The sequence below is a fragment of the Rousettus aegyptiacus genome, unplaced genomic scaffold (genome assembly GCF_014176215.1).
Source record: "Rousettus aegyptiacus isolate mRouAeg1 unplaced genomic scaffold, mRouAeg1.p scaffold_m13_p_3, whole genome shotgun sequence".
NCBI lineage: Eukaryota > Metazoa > Chordata > Mammalia > Chiroptera > Pteropodidae > Rousettus > Rousettus aegyptiacus.
The window spans coordinates 47,484,630-47,496,744 of record NW_023416306.1 but is presented as its reverse complement, the minus strand read 5'-3'; the positions used below and the strand labels follow the sequence as shown (position 1 = coordinate 47,496,744).

The following is a 12,115-nucleotide window of genomic DNA, read 5'->3' as shown; positions in this document are numbered from 1 at the left end:
TTATACGAGAAATAAAACTCTACTTATTTGTTTAGATAGACCCATGAATGCGGCATGTTTAGTTTCATCTGTTGCCGAAGCGAATGTTACCCTAGGCTACATACACTCTTATACATCAATCAGTGCTATTTCAATTTGGCAATCAATGGGCAATTACTATTTGGACACAGAAGATATAAGTTCTAGCAAGATTCAGCTTATTGACTAGTCAGGAAGGCAGGAATGTCGATAACTACCAAGAAAACCAGGGCACTGGATTTGAGCTGTGACAGAGGACAAGCAGAGAAAAATGAGAACACAGTGGAAAGTGCAATTAGTATTGACTTGTTAGGGCATCACGGAAGTGGGGGCAACTGGGCTGGGCCTTGAAGGCTGAGAAAAGTTTAAAAGAAAAAGGAGGGTAGAAAGTTCATTCCAGACTACATGTAAGTCCTCGAATATTTTAACCAGTGGGATGTGATACTAAAAAGAGAAAAAATATTGTTCAGTTCACCACGGGGAATGCAGTCAGGGCCAGTGAGGAGCAGCTACAGGGAAAGAAGATTCCATTCAAAGTGGGGAAGAACTAATAATCGGGCTGACCATGAACTGGAGGGCTGAGGCAGACAAGGAGGCAGAGTGTTTCCTTTAGGGACGGCCAGCCTCTTGGCAGGGCCACTACAAAGATTGTGATTTAAGCACAGGATGGGTAGCTGCTCCATTCAGCTGCCTTCCAGCTCTGGGATTCTATGTATCTTCAGTGCCTCTGCCAAGCAGGCTTAGTACAACATTGCCAGGAAAAAGAAGAATTATTTTAGCCCTGTTACAGCATTTCTTACACGACGGTTCTTGCCAAATTCCCTTTCAAGGCTATGTTGGCTGGGTTTGCTCAACATGTTCAATCATAAGCCAGTTGAGAACATCTCTTCCTATCCAGGCCCATGGAAACCCCTTGAATATAATTTTATTATCATAAAAGCTTAATAGACTGATATTAAGTAGGATTGCTATGGGTGAATAAGAAAACAAATGACAGTAAGCATTTATTTGGAACGCTTAGGCCATGGGGGCACTCTGAATTAATTGCAGGTTCTTGTTAACAGCAAGTTACCATCTCATACCAAAAATGGACATCCAGTTTTCAAAAGAGAAAAAGACATATTATAATAAAGCTGCACTAAGAACAGTTCTGTCCTTCTTGGGTGATGTTGATATCTTGCAATACGTCTTAAGTTGAAAATTATGAACATCAATTTCACAGCTTAATTTTATAAAAAAAAAACTAGTTTTCCATTTCTAGATTTGAAAAAAGGTACACTAGATACACTAGAAAGAAATGCTATTCTAATATTACTGATAAGTTAATAACTTTCCACTTTCCTCTTATAAGGTTATAATTTCACTTCACAAACATTCACTGAGTCTCTACTACGGGCTAAGCACTGTGCTAAGCATTAGTGATAGAAACTGAATAAATAGAGAAAAAAATGAGGTATTCTAAACCTATAAACTTTCTAAGATTAATAATCTTACTTTTCTTAAGAGCATTTCTAAATGATTATATATTAAAAAATGAAAAATTCAGCTATTATTTTGCTTGTAATATCTGGAGATTATACATATATAAAGATTGACTTTAAAAGGCTGGCCTAGATCATTCATTGTCTCATCTCTCGTAATAGTTCTTTAGGTATTTAATTTATTGCTAAAATAAAAGAAAAAGGGAATAGATTTTCATCAGTTCAGAAATGATATTAAACAAAAACAAATCTCTTCACATTATAGAATGAATCTTATACAGCTACAACCGCACAATAGTGAAACAAAAGAAATCCATAAAACTGGATTCTGAGGTCACCAGAATAGTTGGATATGACAGTAAAACAATCACACAAAAGTTATACTTCATAGCCATCATTCGACCATAAACATGAGCAATGCTTTCTTAGTCTCTCTCCTTTCAGAATACCACAGACTTCAATCTTTTCAAAATTCAGATCACATCTCTCTCATCATACAACATCCTGAGTAAATCACATCTCCAGTGGTGCCAAGACCTGTCTGCCATTGACACTTCGTCTCAAACTACTTCCCATTGCCGCTCTACTCACCTACCTACTAACAACCTGGGTCCTAAAATCCATGTTTTACAAAACTTGGGAATTGTATTCCCTTTTGATAAAATGAACAACTTGCAGCAACAGCCTCTATTTTGTTTGGTTTTCACCCAACTGCGTTACTATTTCCAGCATGCATTCACTGGCCCTGCCTGGAATGCATTTCCCAGATTGCTCTGTCTGTCTAGGTACTAAGTCTGATCCCACTAACGGAAAGTAGGGCCAAACATTCAAATGGAAGATTCACACTGGCCTTGGCATTCACACACGTGGCTCCTAGGAACCTTTTGATATTCCTGTGCTCACCAAGGAACCTTCTGAGATTTCATTCTTCAGTCAAAATGAGAAATCAACATTTTCCAAAGGTGAGGGGACCCAAACTAAAGAAAAACATTTCTAAGCGTCAGCGACCCAAGTCCCAAAGCCCAGTCTTTGTTTGCGATGGACAGATCAGATCCAGCTGAGAGTAAATACGCAAATGCGACAGCATTCACTGATTCTGCTATTTCTAGACGGCTGTATGATCCTGTATAGTCACTTAACCTCTCTGGGCAACAGCTGTTTTGTCTGTAAAACCAAGAGAGCACAAAGTCACCTTCCAGCTTCAATAAAATAACAGCCCAGTTAGAAAACGCTGCTTTCCCTGAACCATCTCTGCAGGCCTTGGAAAAGTAAAACTCTGATTAAAGATCCATGAAATGGGGGCGGAGGGGTGGGGAATTAAAAGGATCTCTAAGGCCCCCTTCCACATTTTGATTCTAACTCCAAGAGAGTGAGGCATGACCAGGTAATTGGTCATAAAACATTAGTGGGTCTCACAGCTCTAATAATCCTGTGCTTCCCATGGCCAACTGAGCTCCAGCAAAGAACTCTTCATTATATTTCAAGACACTGCCTTGACATGTAGAATGACTCCACTGCAAAAGCAGAATGACTTTATCTATGTTCAAAAGCCATCTCCCCTTTTACTGTCAACTTGTGTCCCTTAGAGAATTCCAGCTCTCATCCCTGCTCCTGATTTATCCAAGCCAACAAGAAACTCCACCGGCAGGGACAGTTAAGCAAGCCACACCTACCCGCAGCCACTGCTTCTCTGTGAGGGCGTCGCTGTAGTCCACATCCCGGCGCTGGCGAGACCCCCTACCAAATATTTTCTCCTCCTCTTCCTCACACGTAAGCCTTTCCACTTCGGCGTCATCTTTAATAATCCAGGAGGGCAGCTCATCTTCCTCCATTAAGCGTGGCTTGCGCTTTGGGTTCCGGGCGTCCTCCCTCCGCCGGTCCATGTCCATACGCTGGGGATATTAACAAAAGTTTCACCAATGGGAAAGAGGGTTCCGTCCAGCATAGACTTTACAGCACATAAAACTTTCACAAGTTGCCTCCTACGACAGCAGGGTCCCGTTCAGTTTCTCCCATGGCGGCTCCTGGCTGACTTGTTCTAGCCCATCCCTGAAGCACAGTGTCCAGGCGGAGAATCTGCAAGGTAAAATCTCCTCCCCTCTTCTGTATCCATCACTGAAATTTCTGCATGCATTGAAAAAAATGCTCTTTAAAAACTGCTTTTCTTAGCCCATCTGTGTGCAAAGCTTCCTCTGAAGTAATAGAAGATTCAAATTGGGGATGTATTTTTAAAAGACGAGCCCCACCTATATAATTCACTGCTGCCCTGACATAAAAGTATTTTTCAAGCATATAAAAAAAGAAAGTTCATTAAGAAAATTTCATTTTTACTCAATAGGTCACCTGGTTTTGATTAAATAACCAGGAAAAAAAATCAGCAACTCAGGTGTCACTAACAGAGTGGGCACATAAATGGCTTGATTAGTCAGTCGGCCATGACTGTACTGAATTTTCAGTACACCACAGGCTCTGAGAGAAGAATGTCCCTTGGTTCTTTAGCTTTTAAAAAGTTTAGCTCTTATGAAAATATTATACCACAGAGACATATCTCAGATGTAATCTCATCGTAACTGATCAAGTTATTAGCGAAATGGCCTTTTGTAGCCTTTCATAGCCTTTGAATGCGTATTTCCCCATGTCCTGCTTGCCTTTTAAAATTCCAGTACAATGGTAAATAAGTTAAGTTCCACATATATGGTTTTAACCTGTAACTAAACAATTTGATAGCTAAAAAAAGCAAATAAAAGCTCTACTGATTTGCTATACACATTAGTTAAATACATCACTAGCTAGATAGACCATTTCTACAAGCGAATAGATCATTAACCATTAAATGATTTACCTTTTCCCTCTTTCTTCCTTTGGTTGTACTGAACTGAAAAAGGGATGCAATACAATTTTTCTTTAAGAGCTAAAACTGGTAACAAAATTTAATTTCTATTCAAATCCAAATTTGATCCCTAGAATATATTTAAAAATTAAAGTTCAAAGTCCCTTAAACTATGCTTAAACATTTTCGGGAATTGTTATATTCCCCAGATGGGTAGGCGTGGAGCATGGTGGAGTCCCAGTGGTAGATAAATGTGGCCATCCTGGTCTGTCATGTGCTATAGTTAGCTATAGAGGCTGTTCTTAATCCTGCTTTCTAATCTCTAGTATCAGAAATGGGATCCACCAAACCTTAGTAATTAGCACACAGAGGATGCCTTGTTAACAGTGCAATTTAAAGAGGGGCTTCTTCAAGGTGATCTCCTAATAGTTGTTAGATAGCTAATAAGAAAAACATGTATTTGTTAATATGCTACACTGAGATGACAAAATATAGTCACTTCAATTTTTGGTTAGGCTGCTACCATTATCTATCTATCTATCTATCTATCTATCTATCTATCTATCTACCTACCTACCTACTTACCACGATCTGTAAAAAGACATGCTACGCATTTGTCCACAACTGAGAAAATAAATCTTTGTTGATATAACAGTTACTTTCCCCGCCCCTTTTAGGAAGAGTTGATGCAATTTGTAACATGCTGATGATTGCATCTCTTCTCAGAAATTTCTGCAGAATACTAGTACAAAATCTGAAGTTGATAGTCAAGCAAGTCTAATTTATTATTCAGATACGACATGAATATGCTTGTCTTAAAACTCCATAATAAACAATTATTTTAAAAAGCACTTCTTGCCTTTGTAGGGAATATAGCAGCTAAAAGTTTAATGTTGGAATGTTAGCAAAATGTTTCAGGTATGTACCTTGATCTGTCAAAGATCTTTTCAGGTAAAATTCATAGGTAATCAGTATCAGAGATAACTTTTTCTGAAGTCATATTTTCAGAAGGAGAAAAAGACAAAAAAATGTTCAAGAGTAAGGTTTTAATTTAAAGAGAGAGACTTATCTGTGGAATGTGTGTTACTTAACTACAGTGTCTATGATACAAAATTAAATCAGTTTGTATTAATTTTACCAAGAACTCTTTTATAATAATAGAGTTTAAACACTGAAATCCAAATCTAGCTCACATTCCATTCTTGTTTATCGCTAAACTTTTTATTCAGAGTAGCTGGCAAGGATTAAAATTTGATTTCCTGCCCCCTGGTGGAGGTGCTAATGAACAGTGAATTGGCCAAAGGCAGCCTGCCGATTAGTTAGAAGACTAAGAAACACACAATGTAATATACAATGTACATCTGAAACTTACATAATCTCATTAACCAATGTTACCCCCAATAAATTTAATTAAAAAACAAACCAAAACCCGAACCGAACCAAAAATCTGTATAATCCAAATAAGAGTCAACCTTTAAGAAATAAGCAAAACATTCCCAAATCAAAATACCTAGAAAAAGGTGTTCCCTAACCAGCTTCACCTGTTCCGAGTCTGTTCTTTGCATGATAAAATATTCTCAAATTAAAAGAAAGCTGTGCCTTGGCCAGACATTCACATTTTTCTCCTGAGGTTTTCAATTTCTACAAATACGGAGCCCAAAAGTAAGAAAAGAGTTCTTTTTTTTTCCCCCAGTATTTTGGGGCTGCAGATGGAAACGTCCATCTCTGGGCCTAATCTAATTTGTATAATGGCAGGCAGCTTATCCTTCCCAGGGTCTCCAGAGCATCTGAGGCTACAGCAGTGCTGAATCATTGCCAATTAGTGATCAGCTAGGGACGCAGAGGGTCTCTTGCCTCAGTGTTTCCTGGTAATCTACATTTTAATAAATGCCTCAAGGAGAGGAAAGGTGTCTATTTCCAAGGTGTGTCTCTAATCTCCCTAAGTAAAAAATAATCTATAAAGGTAGTGACCAACAGTATGAACTCATTAACTTAGGTTGTATGAACACCCATGTTGACCACACTGTTAACGTCATTTTTCTGTCATATCTCTCCAAAATGGCCTTACTTGGGTAATGTGGTTCATTTAGGAGGGGGAAAAATGTGCACATCCCAAGTTAGGAGTTAGTCCCACAGCTACCTAAACGTTTCCTGAGAAATAATTAAATGTCTTTTATCCTGAACCATTATGTGTGGACACAATCATTGTTCCCTAGACAAAAATTACCAAATCATAAAAATAACATAATTCTCCACGCAGCTGGAGTTTCCTTCTTAGATTGTCGAGGATAACAAGGCAGAGATTACAAACTCTGTGGGTCATATTTGGCCCATAGCTCTGTTTTGTTTGGCCTGCAGTGTTATATAATAATAAAAAATTAAATTTAGTTGAAAACATTTTGAAATTCAGAGATTGCATATAAAACCCCAGATTTCCAGCTTTTCCTGAAAACTTGGAATTTCTGGCTACATTGCAGCTGTGTGCCCTTAGACAAAGCAGCTCCACCCACCACCAACCACCCAGCCCTATCCACTTGTTTATCTATCATTCATACAAATTATGTGTCTGAGACCTGAGGGCATTCAAGTTTGGGACCTCTGATTTGGGGATTCTGCAGCATCAAACACCAGGGTTTCAGTTTACATTTATTCACTCACTCCACAATTAAGCTCAATGTTATAAAGATTAAAATGACTGGAGGTAATGAAGGGAGCCTCGCAACTTCATACATCTTGATTCATGCTGAGATCTTCACGAGGCCTGAAATTTGCAAATGCTATCATTAGTTCAATAAATATTTACTGAGCAACAACTATGTGCTGTTTGGAGCACTGGGGATATGGAAGTAAATAAAATCACTATAGCAAATGCCTTAAGAACACAGTAAAATATTACTTCTGAGAGTTTCTCTCACTAGCCAAGGGGCTTGCTCCCTATACATACTGACCTTGTGACAGGTCATACACATAAATCAAATTCAGGTTTCGGCAAAATTACAGATGACCATGTATCATGAAGTGTCAATGCTGAAACTACGGACGTTAAATCCTCAAAAGTCAAGGTTCTTTACACGTACTTTGTACCAGTAAAATCCAACCAATTTTGATCTTTAAATGAAGCTATATATCTTGATGCACATTTGGAAGGTTCCTATTTGCTTAAGCAGGCTCTCCTCAACATAAAGAGGCGAAAGCCTGTTGTTTTAGTTACTATCTACCCACCCCCACAAGAACATGTTTGTTTTGATGCAGTATAGAGACAGCTAGGGAAGAGTTCTAAGCTGGGCCTAGAGGAGCAGGGCAGGTTTCCTGAATGATGCTGATCTGGGATTAGAAATGAAGGTGGGGAGGAGGTCAGTGGAAAGCTGTAGGCCACCACCACGGCCTGTTCATAGCGTGCAGCTGCTACTCAGTTCTAGCCAACTGAGTCTATATAGAGATGTGGGCTTGGGTATTGCCCACTCTCATTTTTTAAGAGAAGCCAGAAATCAGGATTCTTTTTATGTTGGCAACGAATTCAAAATTTTCAAAAACACTGCGTGGGCCAAACAAAATATGTCTGCAGGCTAAATTCAGCCGTGTGCAGCCTCTGAAATGAAGGAAAGGCACAGGCCTCACAAAGGAAGTTCTGCCAGGGCACGCAGCCTCCAGACGTCTTGTGTTAATAGAAAAAAGGGCAGAGGAACGAGGTATTTGTTGCCATGATTTTCTGTAACATTACCATAAAAAGGTCAAATTCTTCTTCTCGCCGAGCGATCATTTGGTTCAAAGTCTCATCATCTGGTACTTCATCTTCTTCCTGGGGTTGAGAAACAGAAAAATTTAACAGGCTTTAGGAGAGACACTGGAGAGCTGGAGCAAGGTACAAACGAGTGAGGTGGATCTGTCCTCCTGGCCACAGGGGGTCCCATTTCTCAAGCCAGAAAGAAAAGAGAAGGGTCCTTAGGTATAATTACTTGCCATTAGTATTTCCAAGTTATTCAAACCATCTTCCTAAAGCAAAATCTGTTTAGGGAGGAAGTGTGGTGCACTATATGGAATGCTGGTTCTCTTGGATGTGTATCTTAATTCCCTTACTTTTAAAACAAGTTACTTAATCTCTCCCCGCCTCAATGATCTCATCTGTAAGATGGGGGTAACATTTACATCACAGAGAAGATGGAAAGCTACATGAAAAAGTGCCTAACATTAATTCTTTTAACTCTATTAACCTTATTTGAAATATAAAAATGCTCATTTTCAGAGCCTTACAAAAAATATGAGTATGTGAAATTTTGTTGACTAGGCACAGAGCAAGACCATAAAAGTCATATATACTGCAAATATGTGGCTTTTAAGATATATTTAATCAATGTGTTTCAGTGGGCATTATGCTAATGGTTAGATCTGTGGATATGACAACTCAAAAGGTATCAAGAACGAAACCCCTAAAAAACTCTACTTTATTAAAATAATTTAAATGAAGTGGAGAAAGCAATTACATAAGGGCTAACATTTCCATTTTATATTATGTTAGACCAAGGTACATTCTCTCTTGGCAAATTCCTCAGAAACCAATAATTCTCAAGTTTTTGGGAAATGTTATACTATGACTTCTACATTAAAAAAAAAATGATTCTAAAAGTTGGGCATATACTACAGAACTTAACCTTACAAAATTATTTTTATCACACGCTGAGTGAGCTCATTAAAAAACAAATGGGGAATTTCAGTGTATCAGCAGACGGAAGAAAGAGGAAAATCCAGAATTTTGAACATCCAATTTCTTTAATCATATGTTCAAAATGAGGCAGCTTGGTCGAGAAAAGGTGTGAGTGTAGTAGCAGCTTAAATGAGATGACTGTCGGATCCCAAGATAACATTTCATGCACTGTGTTAGAAATGAATGCAATTCAATAAAGTAAAAACTGATGTGAAAAATCATCTATTCTAGTTCATCACTAGATTGATTAAAGTCAGTTTGTCTAAATATTACATTTCGTCTGCCAAAGACACAGACTAGCTAGGAGTGGGCTGAGACTTCACAGTACAAAGAGTCTGGTTCACATATCTTCTGGTGAACAGATGTCCTGCTTTGCCCACCCTATTCCTAGAACCACGTTATCCTTTCACTGCCTTTGCAACGAGGGGCTTGGGCTTTCCTCATGCATAAGATGAAAAGGCTCTCTTGTAAGAAGCCTGCCCACAGCGGCTTGACCTTCAGAGAGAACAAACTCGATGGGAAGTGGGCAATAAATCTTTCTGGGTTCTTTGTACCCTGGTAATTCTTGGCCCATCAACCACGGAGATGGCAGCCTATGCTGCCTCGGGTACTCAGGACCAGAGCCCTTCACTGCAGTCTTATCAGTGTCGCCAAACATCTTCACATCAGGATACAGGCCACCCAGAAAATGGTAATGTGTGTCTGGTGCACTGATAGCCTGGCAGGGGTGTTGAGCTGCAGCAAGGCTGCTCACAGCTAGAAGCAGGTGGCACTGGACTGCACTCCAGGCTCCACCTAGCAGGATTTAGAGCTGGGAGAGCTCAACATTCCCCACGGCCTCGGCCTCCAAAGGTTGGAGAGCTCTGTGCTACCTTGCATCCTGTATAAACCAGGTCAGGTACTATCTTCTTCACAAGGTTGTGAAGGCTTCTCCTATAAATGAACTGAAGTGCTGTGATCTCTGATCAAAAGGCGAGACAGAGGGCTCTGGAAGTTGGCAGAGAGGAAAGGCAAGGAGGGCCCCTGTCAGCTTTGTCTTGTCTCATCTAGCTGATTCTGTCCCTGCGAGTGGCCTCTCTGCCATTCTCCATCTGCCCCATGGAAAGCAGCGTTTACAGTACAATAAAGCATGCTGGTTGTACATTCCAGGAGAAACGAAAGAAGGATCTACTGGCTAAATCTTGAGGTCCCTCTAGCAACTGCTTTTAAGATATTCTTGGATAACTTTCAGAGGCTTTCTGTGCTTGGGATGTTAGATAGCAGCTAATTTATTCATTTTAATTATCACCAGCCCAGGAAATTCTTCAAAGAACAGAGGTTCCTCTTAATCCTCTGAGACAAAAGGTCACTGTTTGATTTCATAAAGTTGGCTTTCTATACCTCATTTTCCTCTTCATGTTCCAATATGGCCTGCAGGAATGCCCTCCGCTCGTGGCTTGAAGACTTCTGATCGAACATGCCTGCCTGGATCACCTTCTGATCCACATTCAGCTTGTACTTGGCAGCTGCCAGGATCTTTTCTTCCACACTGTTCACGGTGCAGAGTCTCAGCACCCGGACCTCGTTTTGCTGACCGATGCGGTGAGCTCGGTCTTGTGCTTGCAGATCCTGCAGGGGAACACAACGTGCTGTGAGGGCCCATGTGCCTGGATTAGCCAAGCAAATAAGTCACCAACCCGAGAGGGAAATGTGGGAGGGTTATTTATTTAATCCATCTTTACTAATGGAAGATTTTGCTCACATTTTTAAAATTACATAAGCTACCTTCTTTGGAAAAATTCAAGGTCATTCCTAGTTAAGGGCACCTGGGTTCAAATTACCCAAACCAAATGAAATACACCTCAGGTTTTGAAATCCTTATATGTCCCTGGGCTGGCCATCAGAATAAGTCCCTAACTAAAAAAAAAAAAAAAAAAAAGCAAAAAACAATAAATTTGATGTTACCTACAATTAACTTTTAAGTTGCAAGAAGCACCTTCCTTTCGGTGTAAGGTGTTAAGGATGATTTTTAAAACATCACTGAATAATACATACATTATGAATACACACATATATATAAATACACACATTGCATGTACAGCAATTGCTCATATAGCAAATTTCCTGGTACCTCATTCCATCAAAAATTCAATCTTTAGTTTGGGGTATGAAAAGGATTTCTAGTGGAGAAGTAAACGGGTACTACTATTTGGTAAACCTTCTTACTATAGAAATTTGGCACTATGTATCAAAAGTATTAAAATTGGGTATGGTGTGTTTGCTTTGGCAGCACATATATTAAAATTAGGTATGGCCCCTGGCCCAGAAACTTCGCTTCTGGAAATTTATCCTAAGAGAATAATCATGGATATATACAGAGATTTACAATTAAGGCTGTACCTCTCAGCATTATTTATATTATTTATGTTTTTTTTTTCTAAAGCAGAATTAAGTAAACATTCAACAACGGATTGGTTAAATAAACTGCAGTCTTCTACTGTATGTATGTACCAACACGCTACCATAGATGATTTAACGACACAAAAATATAAATGAAAACTACAAGTTATATGTGACCATGTACATTATGATCTTGTATGTGCATATTTATACCAAGAAAGTGCAGGAAGGACAAACACCAACAAACATAATGTTTATATGTCCAGATAATAAGATCATGGGTGTTATTCAATTTTCCTCATTTTACTTTCATGTGGTTTAACAATTCTTTTCTGCTTTAACCCCTGTTGTTCAAATAAGACAGTTTTAATAAAATCTTTAAATAAAAACCTTTGTAAACCTATGAAGAAGAGTTACCTGATTTTAAGGCTACATAGTAAAACTTCTTGGTATGTCACTTTCATTCATTCTGGTCCAGGTGATGGTCTGTCTCTGAGCCAATCCTAATTAGTTGTTTCCATGCATCTCCCACTAGATCCGTGTATATTTTTAGGACAAAAGTCTGATCCCTATATCCTGCATCCTAGCACCCAATTTTGCAGAGCTGATGCTCCACAACTATGAGCCCATCCTCTTAACCAGATGAGTTTCTTGGTCACTTACGTACCACACAGAGACAACAGGCCAAAGTCTGCCCAGGAGATC

The 12,115-nt window shown here is 39.2% G+C and overlaps 1 protein-coding gene across 8 annotated transcripts in view; it reads right to left on the bottom strand.

The window, feature by feature from the left end:
• Window positions 1-12,115, bottom strand: part of SMARCA2 (SWI/SNF related, matrix associated, actin dependent regulator of chromatin, subfamily a, member 2) — a 182,586-nt gene that overhangs the window by 56,080 nt on the left and 114,391 nt on the right. For all 8 annotated transcript variants that reach the window (XM_016162639.2, XM_016162637.2, XM_016162643.2 and 5 more), the window contains 3 exons: window positions 10,412-10,639; window positions 8,051-8,128; window positions 3,173-3,391 (listed from right to left, as the gene is read on the bottom strand). In XM_016162639.2, coding sequence (XP_016018125.1) covers window positions 3,173-3,391; window positions 8,051-8,128; window positions 10,412-10,639 — 525 coding nt within the window. The remainder of the gene's footprint in view (window positions 1-3,172; window positions 3,392-8,050; window positions 8,129-10,411; window positions 10,640-12,115) is intronic.